At 61.5% G+C, this 25,305-nt stretch overlaps 1 protein-coding gene and 2 long non-coding RNA genes across 4 annotated transcripts in view; 1 reads left to right on the plus strand and 2 right to left on the minus strand.

Moving 5' to 3' along the window:
- Window positions 1-20,537, plus strand: part of PLOD3 (procollagen-lysine,2-oxoglutarate 5-dioxygenase 3) — a 118,722-nt gene extending 98,185 nt beyond the window's left edge. For both annotated transcript variants that reach the window (XM_090129369.1, XM_090129370.1), the window contains exons 14-19: window positions 502-615; window positions 700-765; window positions 3,877-3,975; window positions 17,061-17,177; window positions 19,300-19,428; window positions 20,165-20,537. In XM_090129369.1, coding sequence (XP_089985495.1) covers window positions 502-615; window positions 700-765; window positions 3,877-3,975; window positions 17,061-17,177; window positions 19,300-19,428; window positions 20,165-20,320 — 681 coding nt within the window. In that variant the 3' untranslated portion in view covers window positions 20,321-20,537. The remainder of the gene's footprint in view (window positions 1-501; window positions 616-699; window positions 766-3,876; window positions 3,976-17,060; window positions 17,178-19,299; window positions 19,429-20,164) is intronic.
- Window positions 20,538-21,572: 1,035 nt separating this feature from the next.
- LOC149913575 (uncharacterized) lies at window positions 21,573-24,237 on the minus strand. Its single transcript, XR_016461073.1, has 3 exons — window positions 24,183-24,237; window positions 24,019-24,099; window positions 21,573-22,076 (listed from the first exon to the last, which is right to left on the minus strand). It is a non-coding gene; the product is annotated as an uncharacterized LOC149913575 (long non-coding RNA).
- LOC149913576 (uncharacterized) lies at window positions 22,939-23,936 on the minus strand. The gene is made up of 3 exons (XR_016461071.1): window positions 23,712-23,936; window positions 23,585-23,665; window positions 22,939-23,501 (listed from the first exon to the last, which is right to left on the minus strand). It is a non-coding gene; the product is annotated as an uncharacterized LOC149913576 (long non-coding RNA).
- Window positions 24,238-25,305: the final 1,068 nt, after the last annotated feature.

Below are 25,305 nucleotides of genomic sequence, written 5' to 3' on the forward strand. Positions count from 1 at the left end.
GTCCCCCCAGCACCCCATTCTGCTCCCCCAGCACCCAATGACCCCCATTGTGCCCCCCACCACCCCAAATTCGCCCCCCAGCACCCCAATATCCCACAGTTGTGCCCCCCCCCAGCACCCCAGTGTGCCCCCCCAGCACCCCAAATCCCCCCCCAACACCCCAGTATCCCACAACGTGCCCCCCCAGTCCCCCCCCAGCACCCCATTGTGCCCCCCCAGCACCCAATGACCCCCAATCTGCCCCCCCAGCCCCCCCAGCACCCCAAGATCCACCATTGTAGCCCCCCAGCACCCCAGTATCCCACAACGTGCCCCCCCAGTCCCCCCCCCTGCACCCCATTGTGCCCCCCCCAGCCCCCCCCACAACCCCCCAGCACCCCCCAACCCCCCCCCTATCCCCCCCCCCCTCCCCTCCCTCCCCCCACGTCTGGATCTGGATGCATTTTACAGGGGGGGGGGTCTCACCTTGTGCCCCCCCCCCCCAAAAAAAACCCTACTTAGGGCACATTCCTACACGTCACCAACCGGCAGCACTTTGGGCACCTGGTGACCACGGCGTCCTACAACACCTCCCACCTGCACCCCGACCTGTGGCAGTTCATTGACAACCCAGTGGTGAGCCCCCCCCCCCCAAAAAAAAAATCCCCCCCCCCAGCATCCTGCCCCCCCCCCCCCAAAAAAAAAATCCCTGCGTTTCAGGACTGGGAGGAGAAATACATCCACCAGAACCACAGCCGGATATTTGAGGATCATCTCTACCAGGAGGTACATTTTTTTTTTTTGGGGGGGGGGGCTCAAAATATTTCAGACCCCCCCCCTCCCCCCCCATGCCTTTCATTTTACCCCCCCCCCCTTGTTTCCGTTCTATTGGCCCCCATAAATTCAGCCCCATAAAAGCACGAAGGCTGCCCCCCCCCCCCCCAGCTGTAAGGAATCACCTTCGAAATGGAGCCCCCCCCAAAAAAAAGGGATCCCCCCCCCATACAAAGGGACCCCCCCCATAAAAGGGGACCCCCCCCCAAAAAAGGGGCCCCGCATATAAAAGGGGACCCCCCCATGAAAAGGGACCCCCCCCATAAGGGACCCCCCCCCCCATTAAAATTGACCCCCCCATGAAAAGAGAGCCCCCCCCCAAAAAAAAGGACCCCCCCCATATGAAAGGGGACCCCCTATAAAAAGGGACCCCCCCCATCAAAAGGCAGCCCCCCATAAAAAGAGACCCCCCCCAAAAAAAAGGGACCCCCCCATATAAAAAGGGACCCCCCCGTAAAAAGGGACCCCCCCCATAAAAGGGACCCCCCCCCCCAAAAAAGGGACCCCCCCCATCGAAAGGGAGCCCCCCCGATGAAAAGGGACCCCCCCCATAAAAAGGGCTCCCCCACATAAGGGACCCCCCCTCATTAAAATTGACCCCCAATAATAAAAGACCCCCCCCCCCAGAAAAAGGGACCCCCCCATATCAAAGTGGACCCCCTATAAAAAGGGACCCCCCCCATTAAAATTGACCCTCCCATAAAGAGAGACCCCCCCCCATAAAAAGAGACCCCCCCCAAAAAAAAGGGACCCCCCCGTAAAAAGGGACCTCCCCCATAGAAAGGGACCCCCCCAAAAAAAAAGGGACCCCCCCATTAAAATTCCCCCCCCATTAAAATTGACTCCCCCCCCAAAAAAAGACCCCCCCCAAAAAAAGGGGACCCCCCCATTAAAATTGACCCCCCCATAAAGAGAGGACCCCCCCCATAAAAGGGACCCCCCCCCCATAAAAAGGGCTCCCCCACATAAGGGACCCCCCCCCGTTAAAATTGACCCCCCCATAAAAAGAGACCCCCCCCCAAAAAAAGGGACCCCCCCCCATATAAAAAGGGACCCCCTGTAAAAAGTGACCCCCCCATAGAAAGGGAGCCCCCCCCAAAAAAGGGACCCCCCCATATAAAAGTGGACCCCCTATAAAAAGGGACCCCCCCCCATTAAAATTGACCCCCCCCCAAAAAAAGACCCCCCCCAAAAAAAGGGGACCCCCCCCATTAAAATTGACCCCCCCATAAAAAAAGACCCCCCCCAAAAAAAAGGACCCCCCCCATATAAAAGGGGACCCCCCCAAAAAAGGGACCCCCCCCAAAAAGAGTGGCCCCCCCATCAAAAGGGAGCCCCCCATAAAAGGGGACCCCCCGTAAAAAAGGGACCCCCCCCATATAAAAGAGGACCCCCCCTTTAAAATTGACCCCCCCATAAAAGGGACCCCCCCCCAAAAAAAGGGAGCCCCCCCGATGAAAAGGGACCCCCCCCACAAAAAGGGCTCCCCCACATAACGGACCCCCCCCCATTAAAATTGATCCCCCCATAAAAAGAGACCCCCCCCCCAAAAAAAAGGACTCTCCCCATATGAAAGGGGACCCCCTATAAAAAGGGACCCCCCCCATAAAAAGGGCCCCCCCCCCAAAAAAGGGAGCCCCCGATATAAAAGGGGACCCCCCCCCAAAAAGGGACCCCCCCATATAAAAGTGGACACCCCATAAAAAAGGGACCCCCCCCATTAAAATTGACCCCCCCATAAAAAAGGACCCCCCCCAAAAAAGGGACCCCCCCCATAAAAGGGACCCCCCCAAAAAAAAGGGAGCCCCCCCGATGAAAAGGGACCCCCCCCCTAAAAAGGGCTCCCCCACATAAGGGACCCCCCCTCGTTAAAATTGACCCCCAATAAAAAACGACCCCCCCCCAGAAAAAGGGACCCCCCCATATAAAAGAGGACCCCCCCTAAAAAGGGCTCCCCCACATAAGGGACCCCCCCTCATTAAAATTGACTCCCCCATAAAGAAAGACCCCCCCCCCAAAACATGGACCCCCCCATAAAAAAGGGACCCCCCCCCAAAAAAAGGGACCACCCCATATAAAAGTGGAAAACCCCAAAAAAAAGGGACCCCCCCCATTAAAATTAACCCCCCCATAAAAAAGGACCCCCCCCATAAAAGGGAACCCCCCCATAAAAAAGGGAACCCCCATATAAAAGGGGACCCCCCCCATATAAAACGCCCCCCCCCCATCGAAAGGGACCCCCCCCCATAAAAAGGGGAACCCCCAAAAAAGAGACCCCCCCCAAAAAAAAGGGACCCCCCCATATGAAAGGGGACCCCCCCATTAAAATCGACCCACCCATAAAGGGAGACCCCCCCCCATAAAAGGGGACCCCCCCATGTAAAAGGGGACCCCCCCCAAAAAAAACGGACCCCCCCCATATAAAAGGGGACCCCCCCATTAAAATTGACCCCCCCATAAAGGGAGACCCCCCCCCATAAAAGGGGACCCCTCCCATAAAAAAAGAGACCCCCCCCATAAAAAAGGGACCCCCCATTAAAATTGCCCCCCCCCATAAAAAGTGCCCCCCCCCCCCCAATTGTGATCTATTTTCCCCCCCCCACATTGCCACCCTCATTGTATTTTGGGGGGGGGTCTTTTATTTCTGGGGGGGGGCTGTGATGTTTTACGCCCCCCCCCCCCCCAAAATTAATTCATGCCCCCCCCCCAGACCCAACAGGTGACACTGGGGGCCTCACCCCCCCCCATTGTGATCCATTGGTGCCCCCCCCCCCAAATTGCCCCCTTATATTGTGGGGTTTTTTTGTGGGGGGGGGGTCTTTTATTTCTGGGGGGGGGCTGTGATGTTTTACGCCCCCCCCCCCCCCCAAATTAATTCATGCCCCCCCCAGACCCAATAGAAGCCCCCCCCCCCTTGATTTCTTCCTAACGAATCGCTTCCCATTCATTTACCCTACATAACCAATTCTTTTTTTTGGGGGGGGGAGTCCCCAAACTTTTTGGGGTCGCCCCCCCCCCACTTTTATTGCCCCCCCCCTCACTTTTTTTGCCCCCCCCCCCCAGCCCTGCCCTGATGTCTACCAGTTCCCACTCTTTTCGGAGCGCTTCTGCAGCGACCTGCTGGCCGAGGTGCAGCGCTATGGGGCCTGGGAGCAGCACCAGGTGGGTGACCCCAAAAGGGGACCCCAAACAGGGACCCCAAATAGGGACCCCAAACAGGGACCCCAATGACCCCAATGACCCCAAACGGGGACCCCAAAGACGGACCCCAAAGACCCCAAATAGGGACCCCAATGACCCCAAAAGGGGACCCAAAAGAGGGACAGCAAAGAGGGACCCCAATGACCCCAAAAGGGGACCCCAAAACGGGACCCCAAAGACAGACCCCAATGACCCCAAACGGGGACCCCAAAGAGGAACAGCAAAGAGGGACCCCAAAGACCCCAAAAGGGGACACCAAAGACGGACCCCAAATAGGGACCCCAAATTGGGACCCCAACGACCCCAAACGGGGACCCCAAAGAGGGACAGCAAAGAGGGACCCCAATGACCCCAAACGGGGACACCAAGGATAGACCCCAATGACCCCAAACGGGGACCCCAAACTGGGACCTCAAATTAGGACCCCAATGACCCCAAAAGGGGACCCCAAAGAGGGACCCCAAAGAGGGACCCCAATGACCCCAAAAGGGGACCCCAAACAGGGACCCCAAAGAGGGACCCCAATGACCCCAAACAGGGACCCTAAATGGGGATCCCAGTGACCTCAAATGGGGACCCCAAACAGGGACCCCAATGACCCCAAACGGGGACCCCAAACAGGGACCCCAATGACCCCAAAAGGGGACCCCAAATAGGGACCCTAAATGGAGACCCCAAACAGGAACCCCAAAGACCCCAAAAGCGGACCCCAAACTGGGACCCCAAATACGGACCCCAATGACCCCAAACGGGCACCCCAAATAGTGACCCAAACGGGGATCCCAAACACCCCAAAAGGGGACACCAAAGAGGGACCCCAAATAGGGACCCCAATGACCCCAAAAGGGGACCCCAAAGAGGGACCCCAAAGACGGACCCCAATGACCCCAAACGGGGACCCCAAAGACCCCAAAGAGGGACCCCAAATAGGGACCCCAATGACCCCAAAAGGGGACCCCAAAGAGGGACCCCAAAGACGGACCCCAATGACCCCAAACGGGGACCCCAAAGACCCCAAAGAGGGACCCCAAATAGGGACCCCAATGACCCCAAAAGGGGACCCCAAACAGGGACCCCAAATACGGACCCCAATGACCCCAAAAGGGGGCCCCAAAGAGGGACCCCAAAGACAGACCCCAATGACCCCAAACGGGGGCCCCAAAGACCCCAAAAGGGGACACCAAAGATGGACCCCAAATAGGGACCCCAATGACCCCAAAAGGGGACCCCAAAGACCCCAAAAGGGGACCCCAAACTGGGACCTCAAATTAGGACCCCAATGACCCCAAAAGGGGACCCCAAACAGGGACCCCAAATACGGACCCCAATGACCCCAAAAGGGGGCCCCAAAGAGGGACCCCAAAGAGGGACCCCAAAGACCCCAAAAGGGGACACCAAAGATGGACCCCAAATACGGACCCCAATGACCCCAAAAGGGGACCCCAAACAGGGACCCCAAATAGGGACCCCAAAGAGGGACCCCAATGACCCCAAAAGGGGACCCTAAATGGGGATCCCAAAGACCCCAAAAGGGGACCCCAAACAGGGACCCTAAAGAGGGACGCAAATGACCCCAAACAGGGACTCCAAACAGGGACCCTAAAGAGGGACCCTAAATGGAGACCCCAAACAGGGACCCCAAACAGGGACTCCAATGACCCCAAACGGGGACCCCAAAGAGGGACCCTAAATGGAGACCCCAAAGAGGGACCCCAAATAGGGACCCCAGTGACCCCAAAAGGGGACCCCAAAGACCCCAAAAGGGGAACCCAAACTGGGACCCCAAATAGGGACCCCAATGACCCCAAAAGGGGACCCCAAACAGGGACCCCAAAGAGGGACCCCAAATACGGACCCCAATGACCCCAAAAGGGGACCCCAAACAGGGACCCCAAATAGGGACCCCAAAGAGGGACCCCAATGACCCCAAACGGGGACCCCAAAGAGGGAGCCCAAATAGGGACCCCAATGACCCCAAACAGGGACCCCAAACAGGGACCCCAAACAGGGACCCCAAATACGGACCCCAATGACCCCAAAAGGGGACCCCAAAACGGGACCCCAAAGACAGACCCCAATGACCCCAAACGGGGACCCCAAAGAGGGACCCCAAAGAGGGACCCCAAAGACCCCAAAAGGGGACACCAAAGATGGACCCCAAAGAGGGACCCCAATGACCCCAAACAGGGACCCCAAAAGGGGACCCCAAACAGGGACCCCAATGACCCCAGAAGGGGACGCCAAAGAGGGACCCTAAATGGAGACCCCAAACAGGAACCCCAAAGACCCCAAAAGGGGACCCCAAACTGGGACCCCAAATACGGACCCCAATGACCCCAAACGGGGACCCCAAAGACCCCAAACGGGGACCCCAAAGACGGACCCCAAAGAGGGACCCCAATGACCCCAAAAGGGGACCCCAAATAGTGACCCCAATGACCCCAAAAGGGGACCCCAAAGACCCCAAAAGGGGAACCCAAATAGGGACCCCAAAGAGGGACCCCAATGACCCCAAAAGGGGACCCCAAAAGGGGACCCCAAAGAGGGACCCCGAATAGGGACCCCAAACGGGGACCCCAAAGAGGGACCCCAAATAGGGACCCCAATGACCCCAAAAGGGGACCCCAAAGACCCCAAAAGGGGAACCCAAATAGGGACCCCAAAGAGGGACCCCAATGACCCCAAACGGGGACCCCAAAGAGGGACCCCAAATAGGGACCCGAATGACCCCAAAAGGGGACCCCAAAGACGGACCCCAAAGACCCCAAAAGGGGACCCTAAATGGGGATCCCAAAGACCCCAAAAGGGGACCCCAAAGAGGGACCCCAAAGACCTCAACAGGGGACCCTAAATGGGGATCCCAAAGACCCCAAAAGGGGACCCCAATAACCCCAAATAGGGATGCCAATGATCTGAAAAGGGGACCCCAAATAGGGACCCCAATAACCCCAAACAGGGACCCCAAATAGTGACCCCAAAAAGGGACCCCAATGACCCCAAACGGGGACCCCAAAGAGGGACCCCAAATAGGGACCCCAATGACCCCAAAAGGGGACCCTAAATGGGGACCCCAATGAACCCAAAGATGGACCCCAAAGACCCCAAAAGGTGACCCCAAATAGGGACCCCAAATAGGGACCCCAATGACCCCAAACGGGGACCCCCAATAGTGACCCAAAATGGGGATCCCAAAGACCCCAAAAGGGGACCCTAAATGGGGACCCCAATGACCCCAAAAGGGGGCCCCAAAGACCCCAAAAGGGGAACCCAAACTGGGACCCCAAATTAGGACCCCAATGACCCCAAATGGGGTCCCCAAATAGGGACCCCAAATAGGGACCCCAATGACCCCAAACGGGGACCCCAAAGACCCCAAAAGGGGACCCCAAAGACGGACCCCAAAGAGGGACCCCAATGACCCCAAAAGGGGACCCCAAAGACCCCAAAAGGGGAACCCAAATAGGGACCCCAAAGAGGGACCCCAATGACCCCAAAAGGGGACCCCAAATAGGGACCCCAAATAGGGACCCCAATGACCCCAAACGGGGACCCCAAAGAGGGACCCCAAATAGGGACCCGAATGACCCCAAAAGGGGACCCCAAATAGGGACCCCAAAGACCCCAAAAGGGGACCCTAAATGGGGATCCCAATGACCCCAAAAGGGGACCCCAAAGAGGGACCCCAAAGACCTCAACAGGGGACCCTAAATGGGGATCCCAAAGACCCCAAAAGGGGACCCCAATAACCCCAAATAGGGATGCCAATGATCTGAAAAGGGGACCCCAAATAGGGACCCCAATAACCCCAAACAGGGACCCCAAAGAGGGACCCCAAAAAGGGACCCCAATGACCCCAAACGGGGACCCCAAAGAGGGACCCCAAATAGGGACCCCAATGACCCCAAAAGGGGACCCTAAATGGGGACCCCAATGAACCCAAAGAGGGACCCCAAAGACCCCAAAAGGGGAACCCAAATAGGGACCCCAAAGAGGGACCCCAATGACCCCAAACGGGGACCCCAAAGAGGGACCCCAAATAGTGACCCCGAATAGGGACCCGAATGACCCCAAAAGGGGACCCCAAAGAGGGACCCCAAAGAGGGACCCCAATGACCCCAAACAGGGACCCTAAATGGGGATCCCAAAGACCCCAAAAGGGGACCCCAAAGAGGGACCCTAAATGGAGACCCCAAAGAGGGGACCCCAAACAGGGACCCCAGTGACCCCAAAAGGGGACCCCAAAGAGGGACCCCAAATAGGGACCCCAATGACCCCAAACGGGGACCCCAAATAGTGACCCAAAATGGGGATCCCAAAGACCCCAAAAGGGGACCCTAAATGGGGACCCCAATGACCCCAAAAGGGGACCCCAAAGACCCCAAAAGGGGAACCCAAACTGGGACCCCAAAGAGGGACCCCAATGACCCCAAATGGGGTCCCCAAATAGGGACCCCAAATAGGGACCCCAATGACCCCAAACGGGGACCCCGAAGACCCCAAAAGGGGACCCCAAAAGGGGACCCCAAAGAGGGACCCCAATGACCCCAAAAGGGGACCCTAAATGGGGATCCCAGTGACCTCAAGTGGGGACCCCAAATAGGGACCCCAAAGAGGGACCCCAATGACCCCAAACGGGGACCCTAAATGGGGATCCCAAATACCCCAAACGGGGACCCCAAATAGGGACCCCAATGACCCCAAAAGGGGACACCAAATAGGGACCCAAATGACCCCAAACAGGGACCCCAAACAGGGACCCTAAAGAGGGACCCAATGACCCCAAAAGGGGACCCCAAAGAGGGACCCTAAATGGAGACCCCAAACAGGGACCCCAAACAGGGACCCCAAAAGGGGACCCCAAACAGGGACCCCAGTGACCCCAAAAGGGGACCCCAAAGACCCCAAAAGGGGATCCCAAACAGGGACCCCAAATACGGACCCCAATGACCCCAAAAGGGGACCCCAAAGAGGGACCCCAAATAGGGGCCCCAATGACCCCAATGACCCCAAATACGGACCCCAAATACGGACCCCAAAGAGGGACCCCAAAAAGGGACCCCAATGACCCCAAACGGGGACCCCAAAGACCCCAAAAGGGGACCCCAAACAGGGACCCCAAATACGGACCCCAATGACCCCAAACGGAGACCCCAAATAGTGACCCAAAATGGGGATCCCAAACACCCCAAACGGGGACCCCAAACGGGGATCCCAAACAACCCAAAAGGGGACACCAAAGAGGGACCCCAAAGAGGGACCCCAATGACCCCAAAAGGGGGCCCCAAAGACCCCAAAAGGGGACACCAAAGATGGACCCCAAATAGGGACCCCAATGACCCCAAAAGGGGACCCCAATGACCCCAAAAGGGGACCCCAAAGAGGGACCCCAAATAGGGACCCCAATGACCCCAATGACCCCAAAAAGGGACCCCAAAGAGGGACCCCAAATACGGAACCCAATGACCCCAAAAGGGGGCCCCAAATAGGGAACCCAAATAGGGACCCCAATGACCGCAAACGGGGACCCCAAAGACCCCAAATAGGGACCCCAAAGACCCCAAAAGGGGACCCCAAAGAGGGACCCCAAATAGGGACCCCAATGACCCCAAAAGGGGACCCCAAAACGGGACCCCAAATACAGACCCCAATGACCCCAAACGGGGGCCCCAAAGACCCCAAAAGGGGACACCAAAGATGGACCCCAAAGAGGGACCCCAATGACCCCAAAAGGGGACCCCAAAGACCCCAAAAGGGGACACCAAAGATGGACCCCAAATACGGACCCCAATGACCCCAAAAGGGGACCCTAAATGGGGATCCCAGTGACCTCAAGTGGGGACCCCAAATAGGGACCCCAAAGAGGGACCCCAAAGAGGGACCCCAATGACCCCAAACGGGGACCCTAAATGGGGATCCCAAAGACCCCAAACGGGGACCCCAAAGAGGGACCCCAAATAGGGACCCCAATGACCCCAAAAGGGGACCCCAAACTGGGACCCCAATGACCCCAAAAGGGGACCCCAAAGACCCCAAAAGGGGACCCCAAACTGGGACCCCAAATTAGGACCCCAATGACCCCAAAAGGGGACCCCAAAGAGGGACCCCAAAAAGGGACCCCAATGACCCCAAACGGGGACCGCAAAGACCCCAAAAGGGGTCCCCAAACAGGGACCCCAAAGAGGGACCCCAATGACCCCAAACAGGGACCCCAAATAGTGACCCCAATGACCCCAAAAGGGGACCCCAAATGGTGGCTCCAAATGATGACCCCAAATGGCCCCAGTGAACCCAAATGGTCCCAGTGGCCCCAAATGGCCCCAAATGGCTGCAATGTGTCCCCACGTGGCCCAATGACCCCACACCCCAATGATGACCCCACAACCCATGGACCCCACATCCCAACCACCCCAAATCCCAATGACCCCACACCCCATTGATGACCCCACAACCCATGGACCCCACATCCCAACCACCCCAAATCCCAATGACCCCACACCCCATTGATGACCCCACAACCCATGGACCCCACATCCCAACCACCCCAAATCCCAATGACCCCACACCCCATTGATGACCCCACAACCCATGGACCCCACATCCCAACCACCCCAAATCCCAATGACCCCACACCCCAATGATGACCCCACAACCCATGGACCCCACATCCCATATCCTCACATCCCAATGACCCCATATCCCCACACCCCACATCCCATATCCCCATATCCCGATGACCCCATGACCCCCCCATCCCAATGATGACCCCACATCCTAATGACCCCATATCCCAATGAGGACCCCCACCCCAATGATGACCCCACATCCCTGAGACCCCCCACCCCAATGTTGACCCCCACCCCAATGACGACCCCCACCCTAATGATGACCCCACATCGCTGTGACCCCAATGATGACCCCACACCCCCATGATCCCCCATCCCATGACCCCCACCCCAATCACGACCCCCCACCCCAATGATGACCCCCCACCCCTGAGCCCCCCCACCCCAATGACGACCCCACACCCCCATTACCCCCCACCCCAATGACAACCCCCACCCCAATGATGACCCCACATCCCTGTGACCCCCCCCACTGACGACCCCCCACCCCAATGACAACCCCCACCCCAATGATGACCCCACACCCCCATGACCCCCACCCCACTGACGCCCCCCACCCCACTGACGACCCCCCACCCCAATGATGACCCCACACCCCCATGACCCTCACGTGACCCAATGACGACCCCCACCCCAACGATGACCCCCACCCCAATGATGACCCCCACCCCAATGACGACCCCACACCCCCATGACCCCCCACCCCAACGATGACCCCCACCCCAATGACGACCCCCCACCCCAACGATGACCCCCACCCCAATCACGACCCCCCACCCCAATGATGACCCCCCATCCTAATGACCCCATATCCCAAGGAGGACCCCCACCCCCCCATGACCCCCCACCCCAATGACGACCCCCCACCCCAATGATGACCCCACGTCCGTGTGACCCCAATGATGACCCCCACCCCAGTGATGACCCCACATCCCTGAGACTCCCCACCCCAATGACGACCCCACACCCCAATGATGACCCCAAATCCCTGTGACCCCAATGATGACCCCCACCCAAATAACAACCCCCACCCCAATGACGACCCCCCACCCCACTGACGACCCCCCACCCCAATGATGACCCCACACCCCCATGACCCCCACCCCAATGACAACCCCCACCCCAATGACGACCCCACATCCCCGAGACCCCCCACCCCAACGATGACCCCCACCCCAATCACGACCCCCCACCCCAATGATGACCCCACATCCCTGAGACCCCCCACCCCAATGAAGAACCCCTGCCCCCATGACCCCCACCCCAATGACGACCCCCACCCCCCCATGTCCCCCCACCCCAATGATGACCCCCACCCCAATGATGACCCCACACCCCCATGACCCCCACCCCAATGACGACCCCCACCCCAATCACGACCCCCCACCCCAATGATGACCCCACACCCCCATGACCCCCACCCCAATGACGACCCCACACCCCCATGACCCCCCACCCCAACGATGACCCCCACCCCAATGACGACCCCCCACCCCAACGATGACCCCACATCCCTGCATCCCCCGACCCCAACAATGACCCCCACCCCAATGATGACCCCCCATCCTAATGACCCCATATCCCAAGGAGGACCCCCACCCCCCCATGACCCCCCACCCCAATGACGACCCCACACCCCCATGACCCCCCACCCCAACGATGACCCCCACCCCAATCACGACCCCCCACCCCAATGATGACCCCACACCCCCATGACCCCCACCCCAATGATGACCCCACACCCCCATGACCCCCACCCCAATGACGACCCCCACCCCAATCACGACCCCCCACCCCAATGATGACCCCCCACCCCAATCACGACCCCCCACCCCAATGACAACCCCCACCCCAATGACGACCCCACACCACCATGACCCCCACCCCAATGATGACCCCCCACCCCAATCACGACCCCCCACCCCAATGATGACCCCACATCTGTGTGACCCCAATGATGACCCCCACCCCAGTGATGACCCCACATCCCTGAGACCCCCCACCCCAATGATGACCCCACACCCCCATGACCCCCCACCCCAACGATGACCCCCACCCCAATCACGACCCCCCACCCCAATGATGACCCCCACCCCCCCATGACCCCCCACCCCAATGACAACCCCCACCCCAATGATGACCCCACATCTCTGCATCCCCCGACCCCAACAATGACCCCCACCCCAATGATGACCCCCACCCCAATGACGCCCCCCACCCCTGAGCCCCCCCACCCCAATGATGACCCCCCACCCCTGAGCCCCCCCACCCCAATGACAACCCCCACCCCAATGATGACCCCACATCCCTGTGACCCCCCCCACTGACGACCCCCCACCCCAATGACAACCCCCACCCCAATGATGACCCCACACCCCCATGACCCCCACCCCACTGACGCCCCCCACCCCACTGACGACCCCCCACCCCAATGATGACCCCACACCCCCATGACCCTCACGTGACCCAATGACGACCCCCACCCCAACGATGACCCCCACCCCAATGATGACCCCCACCCCAATGACGACCCCACACCCCCATGACCCCCCACCCCAACGATGACCCCCACCCCAATGACGACCCCCCACCCCAACGATGACCCCCACCCCAATCACGACCCCCCACCCCAATGATGACCCCCCATCCTAATGACCCCATATCCCAAGGAGGACCCCCACCCCCCCATGACCCCCCACCCCAATGACGACCCCCCACCCCAATGATGACCCCACGTCCGTGTGACCCCAATGATGACCCCCACCCCAGTGATGACCCCACATCCCTGAGACTCCCCACCCCAATGACGACCCCACACCCCAATGATGACCCCAAATCCCTGTGACCCCAATGATGACCCCCACCCAAATAACAACCCCCACCCCAATGACGACCCCCCACCCCACTGACGACCCCCCACCCCAATGATGACCCCACACCCCCATGACCCCCACCCCAATGACAACCCCCACCCCAATGACGACCCCACATCCCCGAGACCCCCCACCCCAACGATGACCCCCACCCCAATCACGACCCCCCACCCCAATGATGACCCCACATCCCTGAGACCCCCCACCCCAATGAAGAACCCCTGCCCCCATGACCCCCACCCCAATGACGACCCCCACCCCCCCATGTCCCCCCACCCCAATGATGACCCCCACCCCAATGATGACCCCACACCCCCATGACCCCCACCCCAATGACGACCCCCACCCCAATCACGACCCCCCACCCCAATGATGACCCCACACCCCCATGACCCCCACCCCAATGACGACCCCACACCCCCATGACCCCCCACCCCAACGATGACCCCCACCCCAATGACGACCCCCCACCCCAACGATGACCCCCACCCCAATCACGACCCCCCACCCCAATGATGACCCCACATCCCTGCATCCCCCGACCCCAACAATGACCCCCACCCCAATGATGACCCCCCATCCTAATGACCCCATATCCCAAGGAGGACCCCCACCCCCCCATGACCCCCCACCCCAATGACGACCCCACACCCCCATGACCCCCCACCCCAACGATGACCCCCACCCCAATCACGACCCCCCACCCCAATGATGACCCCACACCCCCATGACCCCCACCCCAATGATGACCCCACACCCCCATGACCCCCACCCCAATGACGACCCCCACCCCAATCACGACCCCCCACCCCAATGATGACCCCCCACCCCAATCACGACCCCCCACCCCAATGACAACCCCCACCCCAATGACGACCCCACACCACCATGACCCCCACCCCAATGATGACCCCCCACCCCAATCACGACCCCCCACCCCAATGATGACCCCACATCTGTGTGACCCCAATGATGACCCCCACCCCAGTGATGACCCCACATCCCTGAGACCCCCCACCCCAATGATGACCCCACACCCCCATGACCCCCCACCCCAACGATGACCCCCACCCCAATCACGACCCCCCACCCCAATGATGACCCCCACCCCCCCATGACCCCCCACCCCAATGACAACCCCCACCCCAATGATGACCCCACATCTCTGCATCCCCCGACCCCAACAATGACCCCCACCCCAATGATGACCCCCACCCCAATGACGCCCCCCACCCCTGAGCCCCCCCACCCCAATGATGACCCCCCACCCCTGAGCCCCCCCACCCCAATGACAACCCCCACCCCAATGATGACCCCACATCCCTGTGACCCCCCCCACTGACGACCCCCCACCCCAATGACAACCCCCACCCCAATGATGACCCCACACCCCCATGACCCCCACCCCACTGACGCCCCCCACCCCACTGACGACCCCCCACCCCAATGATGACCCCACACCCCCATGACCCTCACGTGACCCAATGACGACCCCCACCCCAACGATGACCCCCACCCCAATGATGACCCCCACCCCAATGACGACCCCACACCCCCATGACCCCCCACCCCAACGATGACCCCCACCCCAATGACGACCCCCCACCCCAACGATGACCCCCACCCCAATCACGACCCCCCACCCCAATGATGACCCCCCATCCTAATGACCCCATATCCCAAGGAGGACCCCCACCCCCCCATGACCCCCCACCCCAATGACGACCCCCCACCCCAATGATGACCCCACGTCCGTGTGACCCCAATGATGACCCCCACCCCAGTGATGACCCCACATCCCTGAGACTCCCCACCCCAATGACGACCCCACACCCCAATGATGACCCCAAATCCCTGTGACCCCAATGATGACCCCCACCCAAATAACAACCCCCACCCCAATGACGACCCCCCACCCCAACGAGGACCCCCCACCCCAATGACAGCCCCCAACCCAATGATGACCCCACATCCGTGTGACCCCAATGATGACCCCCACCCCAATGATGACCCCACATCCCTGAGCCCCCTCACCCCAATGATGACCCCCACCCCACTGACGACCCCCCACCCCAATGATGACCCCACACCCCCATGACCCCCACCCCAATGACAACCCCCACCCCAATGACGACCCCACATCCCCGAGACCCCCCACCCCAACGATGACCCCCACCCCAATCACGACCCCCCACCCCAATGATGACCCCACATCCCTGAGACCCCCCACCCCAATGAAGAACCCCCGCCCCCATGACCCCCACCCCAATGACGACCCCCACCCCCCCATGTCCCCCCACCCCAATGATGGCCCCCACCCCAATGATGACCCCACACCCCCATGACCCCCACCCCAATGACGACCCCACACCCCCATGACCCCCACCCCAATGACGACCCCCACCCCAATCACGACCCCCCACCCCAATGATGACCCCACACCCCCATGACCCCCACCCCAATGATGACCCCACACCCCCATGACCCCCACCCCAATGACGACCCCCACCCCAATCACGACCCCCCACCCCAATGATGACCCCCCACCCCAATCACGACCCCCCACCCCAATGACAACCCCCACCCCAATGACGACCCCACACCACCATGACCCCCACCCCAATGATGACCCCCCACCCCAATCACGACCCCCCACCCCAATGATGACCCCACATCTGTGTGACCCCAATGATGACCCCCACCCCAGTGATGACCCCACATCCCTGAGACCCCCCACCCCAATGATGACCCCACACCCCCATGACCCCCCACCCCAACGATGACCCCCACCCCAATCACGACCCCCCACCCCAATGATGACCCCCACCCCCCCATGACCCCCCACCCCAATGACAACCCCCACCCCAATGATGACCCCACATCTCTGCATCCCCCGACCCCAACAATGACCCCCACCCCAATGATGACCCCCACCCCAATGACGCCCCCCACCCCTGAGCCCCCCCACCCCAATGATGACCCCCCACCCCAATCGTGACCCCCCACCCCAATGATGACCCCCCATCCTAATGACCCCATATCCCAAGGAGGACCCCCAGCCCCCATGACCCCCCACCCCAATGACGACCCCCACCCCAATGATGACCCCACACCCCCATGATCCCCCATCCCATGACCCCCACCCCACTGACGACCCCCCACCCCCCCATGACCCCCCACCCCAACGATGACCCCCACCCCAATCACGACCCCCCACCCCAATGATGACCCCACATCCCTGAGACCCTCCCCAATGACGACCCCCCACCCCACTGACGACCCCCCACGCCCCCATGACCCCCCACCCCAATGACAACCCCCACCCCAATGATGACCCCACACCCCCATGACCCCCACCCCACTGACGCCCTGCACCCCACTGACGCCCCCCACCCCACTGACAACCCCCCACCCCCCCATGACCCCTCACCCCAATGACAACCCCCACCCCAATGATGACCCCCACCCCAATGACGACCCCCACCCCAGTGATGACCCCCACCCCACTGACGCCCCCCACCCCACTGACGCCCCCCCCGTTCCCCCCCAGGCTCCCGCCGCCTCGGTGCCGCTCTCCCTGCTCTCCCTGCTGCCCTCCTACCTGGGGGCGCTGCGCCGCTTCCTGGGCCCCCCCGCGCTGCGCCTCTTCCCGGGGTACCGCACACAGGTGGGCGGGGCCAAGGGCTGGGGGCGTGGTCACGGCAGGGGGCGGGGTTATGTGGAGGGGCGTGGTTACGTGGAGGGGGCGTGGTTATGTGGAGGGGGCGGGGCTGAATGGAAGGGGGTGTGGATATAGAGGGGGCGGGGTTATGTCGGGGGGGCGTGGTTATGTGGAGGGGGCGTGGTTATAGGAGGGGGCGTGGCTGAATGGAAGGGGGTGTGGATATATATGGAGGGGGCGGGGTTATGTCGAGGGGGCGAGGCTTTTAGGAGGGGCGTGGTTGTATGGAGGGGGCGTGGTTATGCCGGAAGGGGCGTGGTTATATGGGGGCGTGGTTATGTGGAGGGGGCGTGGTTACAGGAGGGGGCGTGGTTCTAGGAGGAGGCGTGGTTATAGGAGGGGGCGGGGCTGAATGGAAGGGGGTGTGGATATAGAGGGGGCGGGGTTATGTCGGGGGGGCGTGGTTATGTGGAGGGCGTGGCTTTTAGGAGGGGCGTGGTCATAGAAAGGGGGCGTGGTTATGTTGGAGGGGGCGTGGTTATGTGGAGGGCGTGGCTTTTAGGAGGGGCGTGGTTATGCCGGAAGGGGCGTGGCTATATGGGGGCGTGGTTATGTGGAGGGGGCGAGGCTGTATGGAGGGGGCGTGGCTATACCGAAGGGGGTGTGGTTATTCGGAGGGGGCGTGGCTATAGGAGGGGGCGTGGTTATGTGGAAAGGGGTGTGGTTATATGAAGGGGGCGTGGCTGTAGGAGGGGGCGAGGTTATGTGGAAGGGGCGTGGTCATAGGGGGCGTGGTTAAAGGAGTGGTCGTGGCTATATTGAAAGGGGCGTGGTTATAGGTGGGGGCGTGGCTATATGGAAATGGCTGTGGTTATATGGAGGGGGCGTGGCTATAGGAGGGGCGTGGTTATGTGGAAAGGGGCGTGGTTCTATGAAGGGGGCGTGGTTTTAGGAGGGGCGTGGTTATGTGGAAGGGGCGGGGTTATGGGAGGGGGCGTGGCCGTGCGGAGAAGGGGGCGTGGTCATAGACGTGGTTGTATGGTAGGGCTATATGGGGGGCGTGGCTATAGGATGGGCGTGGTTACAGAAGGGGCGTGTTCATATGAGGGCGTGGTTAAGGGAGGGGGCGCGGTTATCTGGAAGGGGGCGTGGCTTTATGAAATGGGCGTGGCTACGTGGAGGGGGCGTGGCTACACGGAGGGGCCGCGGTTATCTGGAAGGGGCGTGGCTTATGGAGGGGGCGTGGTTTGTGACGGGGCGTGGCTTTATGGGAACGGGGTTGATTTGTGGGAGGGGCGTGGCTTTGTGAAAGGGGCGTGGCTTCATGAAAGGGGGCGTGGCTTGGGGCTGGGCTTTATGGATGGGGCGTGGCTTCAGTGAGGGGGGGTGGCTTCATGAATTGGGTGCGGTCTGTGAAAGGGCGGGGCTTTGAGGAAGGGGCGGGGCTTTATGAAAGGGGCGGGGCTTCGGGTAAGGGGCGTGGCTTTACAAATGGGCTGTGGTTTGTTAAGGGGAGGGGCTTTGTCGGGGGCGGGGCTTTGTGGACGGGGCGTGGCTTTGTGTCGGGGGCGGGGCTTTTGTGGACGGGGCGTGGCTTTGTGGAAGGGGCGGCGCTTTGCGTCGGGGGCGTGGCTATGTGTCGGGGGCGGGGCTTTGCGTCGGGGTCGGGGCTTTTTGGACAAGGCGGGGCTTTGTGTCGGGGGCGTGGCTTTTTGTCAGGGGCGTGGCTTTGTGGATGGGGCGGGGCTTTGCGTCGTGTGCGTGGCTGTGTGGACGGGGCGGGGCTTTGCGTCGGGGGCGTGGCTTTGTTGACGGGGCGGGGCTTTGTGTCGGGGGCGTGGCTGTGTGGACGGGGCGGGGCTTTGTGTAAGGGGCGGGGCTTTGTGGATGGGGCGGGGCTTTGTGTCGGGGGCGGGGCTTTCTGTAAGGGGCGGGGCTTTGTGGATATGGCGGGGCTTTGTGAGTGGGTGGGGCTTTGTGGATGGGGCGGGGCTTTGTGTCGGGGGCGGGGCTTTGTGAGTGGGTGGGGCTTTGTGGATGGGCGTAGCTTTCGGGAAGGGGCGTGGCCTCTGGCTGGTGGGCGGGGCGTGTCCTGATGTCACCCCCCTCCCCACCCCTCCCCCCTCAGGGCCGTGCGGTTCTGAGCTCCGTGGTTCGGTACCAGCCCCTATCGGACCCCACTCCCCCCCCCGGCCCCGAACGCAACCCCCCCGCAGCCACCATCGCCGTCAGCGTGGGGCTGGGGGGGAAGCACCAGGTATGGGGGGAGCACTGAATGGGGGGGGGGCAAGGAAAGGGGGGGGACACGACCCTGCGGTCCTGGGGGGGAACATCCAATAATATGTGGGGAGGGGGCCAATGGGGGTCCTATGGGGGCACTGGGAGTCATGGGGGGGGGAAATGGGGGGCTCCTGTGGGGGTGGAATGGGGGTCCTATGGGGTTTGGGGGGGTCCTGTGGGGGCGGAATAGGGGTCCTATGGGGTACAGGGGTCTTTTGGGTATGGAATGGGGGTCTTATGGGGTATGGGGGGGTCCTTTGGGTGTGGAATGGGGGTCCTATGGGGTATGGGGGTCCTGTGGGGGCGGAATGGGGGTCCTATGGGGTACGGGGGGGTTCTGTGGGGGTGGAATGGGGGTCCTATGGGGTGTGGGGGTCCTGTGGGGGTGGAATGGGGGTCTTATGGGGTACGGGGGGGTCCTGTGGGGGTAGAATGGGGGTCCTATGGGGTGTTGGGGGGTCCTGTGGGGGTGGAATAGGGGTCCTATGGGGTGTGGGGGTCCTGTGGGGGTGGAATGGGGGTCCTATGGGGTACGGGGGTCCTTTGGGGATGGAATGGGGCTCCTATCGGGTATAGGGGGGTCCTGTGGGGTCGGAATGGGGCTCCTATGGGGTATGGGGGGGTTGATAGTGTTATGGGGTCACCCCATGGGGAGGGGTTATGCTCCCCCCAACCCCCCCGCCCCCCCCTTTCTCCCCTCCCCCCTCTTACAGGGTGGGGGCTGGCGTTTCCCCCGTTACAACTGCTCAGTGGTTGCCCCCCCCCTGGGCTGGGCTCTGCTGCACCCTGGGCGGCTCACGCACCGAGCCGAGGTGCTGCACCCAACGCGGGGCACCCACTACGCCCTGGTGACACTGCTGGACCCCTGAGGGACATCGGGGACATCGGTGACAGTGGGGACATCAGGGGCTGTGGGGACATCGGGGGCTGTGGGGACATCGGGGGCAGGGGGGACGTCGGGGGCAATGGGGACATCGGGGGCAGTGGGGGCATCAGGGGCAATGGGGACATTGGTGACAGTGGGGACATTGGGGGCCGTGGGGACGTCGGGAGCTGAGGGGACATCGGGGGCAGGGGGACATCAGGGGCAATGGGGACATCGGGGCTGTGGGGACATCGGGGGCTGTGGGGACATCGGGGGTAGGGGGGACGTCGGGAGCTGAGGGGACATCGGGGGCTGTGGGGACATTGGGAGCCGTGGGGACATCGGGGGCTGTGGGGACATCGGGAGCTGTGGGGACATTGGGAGCCGTGGGGACATTGGGGGCTGTGGGGACATCAGTGGCAGGGGGGACGTCAGGGGCAATGGGGACATCGGGGGCAGGGGGGACATCGGTGACAGTGGGGACACTGGGGGCCGTGGGGACGTCGGGAGCTGAGGGGACATCGGGGGCAGGGGGGACATTGGGGGCCGTGGGGACATTGGGGGCTGTGGGGACATCGGAGGCTGTGGGGACACTGGGAGCTGTGGGGACATTGGGGGCTGTGGGGACATCGGGGGTTGTGGGGACGTCGGGAGCTGAGGGGACATCGGGGGCAGGGGGAACATCGGTGACAGTGGGGACATTGGGGGTTGTGGGGACGTCGGGAGCTGAGGGGACATCGGGGGCCGTGGGGACATCGGGGGTTGTGGGGACATCGGGGGCTGTGGGGACATCGGGAGCTGAGGGGACATCAGTGGCAGGGGGGACATCGGGGGCTGTGGGGACATCGGGGGCAGGGGGGACATCGGTGACAGTGGGGACATTGGGGGTTGTGGGGACGTCGGGAGCTGAGGGGACATTGGGAGCCGTGGGGACATTGGGGGCAGGGGGGACATCGGGGGACGTTGGGGGTATGGAGGGCAGTGGGGATATTGGGGGGACATTGGGGGTGTGGGGGACATTTGAGGGCAATGGGAACAGTGGGACGTTGGGAGGTGCTGGGGACACTGGGGACAATAGGGGACATTGGGGGACATTAGTGATGGTGGAGACATTGGGGACAATGGGGACATTGGGGACAATGGGGTCAATGGGATCAATGAGGACACCGGGATCAATGAGAACATTGGGATCATAGGGGACAATGAGGATATTGGGGTCATTGGGGACACTGGGGACAATGGGGACATTGGGAACAATGAGAACAATGAGGCCACAGGGAACACGGGGAACAATGGGGACATTGGGGTCAATGAGGACACTGGGGACAATGGGATCAATGAGGACACCGGGGTCAATGAGGACATTGGGATCATAGGGGACAATGGGGTCATTGGGGTCATGGGGACATTGGGGTCATTGGGGACATTGGGGTCAATGAGGACCTTGGGGTCATTGGGAACATTGGGGACAACGGGGACACTGGGGTCAGTGAGGACAATGGGGTCATTGGGGTCATTGGGGTCAATGGGGACAATGGGGTCACTGGGGACACTGAAGGACACCACCCTGGGGACACTGCTGCCATTGTCACTCTGCCCATCCCATTGGACCTCTGATGGGCGTGGGGACATTGGTGACACTGAGAGACACGAGGACATGGGGGACTCCGAGGGTGTTGGGGACATTGGTGACAACGAGGACACTGGGGGCAACGGGGGCACGGAGGGACACGAGGACAACGGGGACACCTGAGTGCCACCTCCACCCAATGGATGTTGGGGACATTGGGGACACCTGAGTGCTACCTCCACCCAAAGGACGTTGGGGACACTGGGGTCACACAAGTGCCACCACCACCCAATGGACGTTGGGGACACTGGGGACACCTGAGTGCCACCACCACCCAATGAATGTTGGGGACATTGGGGACACCCGAGTGCCACCACCACCCAACGAATGTTGGGGACATTGGGGTCACCTGAGTGCCACCACCCCCCAATGGACGTTGGGGACACTGGGGACACCTGAGTGCCACCTCCACCCAATGGATGTTGGGGACATTGGAGATACCTGAGTGCCACCACCACCCAACGGACACTGGGGACACTGGGGTCACCTGAGTGCCACCACCACCCAATGAATGTTGGGGACACTGGGGACACCTGAGTGCCACCTCCGCCCAAGGGCCACTGGGGACACTGGGGTCACCTGAGTGCCACCTCCACCCAATGGATGTTGGGGACACTGGGGTCACCTGAGTGCCACCTCCACCCAAAGGACGTTGGGGACACTGGAGACACCTGAGTGCCACCTCTACCCAAGGGCCGTTGGGGACACTGGGGTCACACAAGTGCCAGCACCACCCAATGGACGTTGGTGACACTGGGGACACCTGAGTGCCACCACCACCCAATGGACGTTGGGGACACTGGGGTCACACAAGTGCCACCACCACCCAATGGACGTTGGGGACATTGGGGATGCCTGAGTGCCACCACCACCCAATGGACACTGGGGACACTGGAGACACCTGAGTGCCACCTCCACCCAACGGACACTGGGGACACTGGGGTCACCTGAGTGCCACCACCACCCAAAGGACGTTGGGGACACTGGAGGCACCCGAGTGCAACCACCACCCAAGGGGCACTGGGGACACTGGGGACACCCGAGTGCCACCACCACCGAAAGGACACTGGGGACACTGGGGACGCCTGAGTGCCACCACCACCCAGTGGACGTTGGGGACACTGGGGTTACCTGAGTGCCACCACCACCCAAAGGACGTTGGGGACTTTGGGGACACCCGAGTGCCACCACCAGCCAATGGATGTTGGGGACATTGGGGTCACACAAGTGCCACCACCACCCAATGGACAGTGGGGACACCGGGGACATCTGAGTCCCACCAGCACCCAACGGACACTGGGGACACTGGAGACACCCGAGTGCCACCACCACCCAAAGGACACTGGGGACATTGGGGACATCTGAGTGTCACCTCCATCCAATGGACATTGGGGACACCCAAGACAACCAAATGCCACCTGCATCCAATGGACACTGGGGACATCTGAGTGCCACCACCACCCAAAGGACACTGGGGACACCTGAGTGTCACCACCACCCAAGGGCCACTGGGGACACCTGAGTGCCACCACCACCCAAAGGACATTGGGGACATCTGAGTGTCACCTCCACCCAATGGACATTGGGGACACCCAAGACACCTAAATGCCACCTCCATCCAAAGGACACTGGGGACACTGGGGTCACCTGAGTGCCACCACCTCCCAACGGACACTGGGGACACTGGAGACACCCGAGTGCCACCACCACCCAAAGGACCTTGGGGACACTGGGGACATCTGAGTGCCACCACCACCCAACGGACACTGGGGACATTGGGGACACCTGAGTGCCACCACCACCCAATGAACACTGGGGACATTGGGGACACCCGAGTGCCACCACCACCCAATGGATGCTGGGGACACCGGGGACATCTGAGTCCCACCACCACCCAATGAACACTGGGGACACTGGAGACACCCGAGTGCCACCACCACCCAACGGACACTGGGGACATTGGGGACACCCGAGTGCCACCTCCACCCAAAGGACGTTGGGGACACTGGGGACGCCTGAGTGCCACCACCACCCAAAGGACACTGGGGACATTGGGGACGCCTGAGTGCCACCTCCACCCAATGGACACTGGGGACACCCAAGACACCCAAACGCCGCTTCCATTGAATGGACACTGGGGACACTGGGGTCACCTGAGTGCCACCACCACCCAAAGGACATTGGGGACATCTGAGTGTCACCTCCACCCAACGGACACTGGGGACACTGGAGACACCTGAGTGCCACCACCTCCCAACGGACACTGGGGACACTGGAGACACCCGAGTGCCACCACCACCCAAAGGACGTTGGGGACACTGGGGACATCTGAGTGCCACCACCACCCAACGGACACTGGGGACATTGGGGACACCTGAGTGCCACCACCACCCAATGAACACTGGGGACATTGGGGACACCCGAGTGCCACCACCACCCAAGGGCCACTGGGGACACCTGAGTGCCACCACCACCCAAAGGACATTGGGGACATCTGAGTGTCACCTCCACCCAACGGACACTGGGGACACTGGGGTCACCTGAGTGCCACCACCACCCAATGAATGTTGGGGACATTGGGGTCACACAAGTGCCACCACCACCCAACGGACACTGGGGACATTGGGGACGCCTGAGTGCCACCACCACCCAATGAACACTGGCGACACCCAAGACACCCGAGTGCCACTTCCATCCAATGGACACTGGGGACACTGGAGACACCCAAGTGCCACCACCACCCAAAGGACACTGGGGACATTGGGGACGCCTGAGTGCCACCACCACCCAACGGACACTGGGGACACCGGGGACGTCTGAGTGTCACCTCCACCCAAAGTACGTTGGGGACATTGGAGACGCCTGAGTGCCACCTCCACCCAATGGACACTGGGGACACTGGAGACACCCAAGTGCCACCACCACCCAATGGACATTGGGGACACCCAAGACACCCAAATGCCACTTCCATCCAATGGACACTGGGGACACTGGGGTCACCTGAGTGCCACCACCACCCAAAGGACGTTGGGGACACTGGGGTCACACAAGTGCCACCTCCACCCAATGGACACTGGGGACACTGGGGACGCCTGAGTGCCACCTCCACCCAACGGACACTGGGGACATTGGGGACGCCTGAGTGCCACCTCCATCCAAAGGACATTGGGGACACCTGAGTGTCACCTCCACCCAATGGACACTGGGGACACCCAAGACACCCAAGTGCCACCACCACCCAACGGACACTGGGGACACCTGAGTGTCACCTCCACCCAATGGACCCTGGGGACCCTGTGGTCACCTGTTGGCGTATCTCTATTTTTTCATGTATGCTGTATTTGCTCATGAGTAGCAAC

The sequence above is a fragment of the Phasianus colchicus genome, chromosome 36, assembly GCF_987193195.1.
Source record: "Phasianus colchicus chromosome 36, bPhaCol1.hap1.1, whole genome shotgun sequence".
Classification (NCBI taxonomy): Eukaryota; Metazoa; Chordata; class Aves; order Galliformes; family Phasianidae; genus Phasianus; species Phasianus colchicus.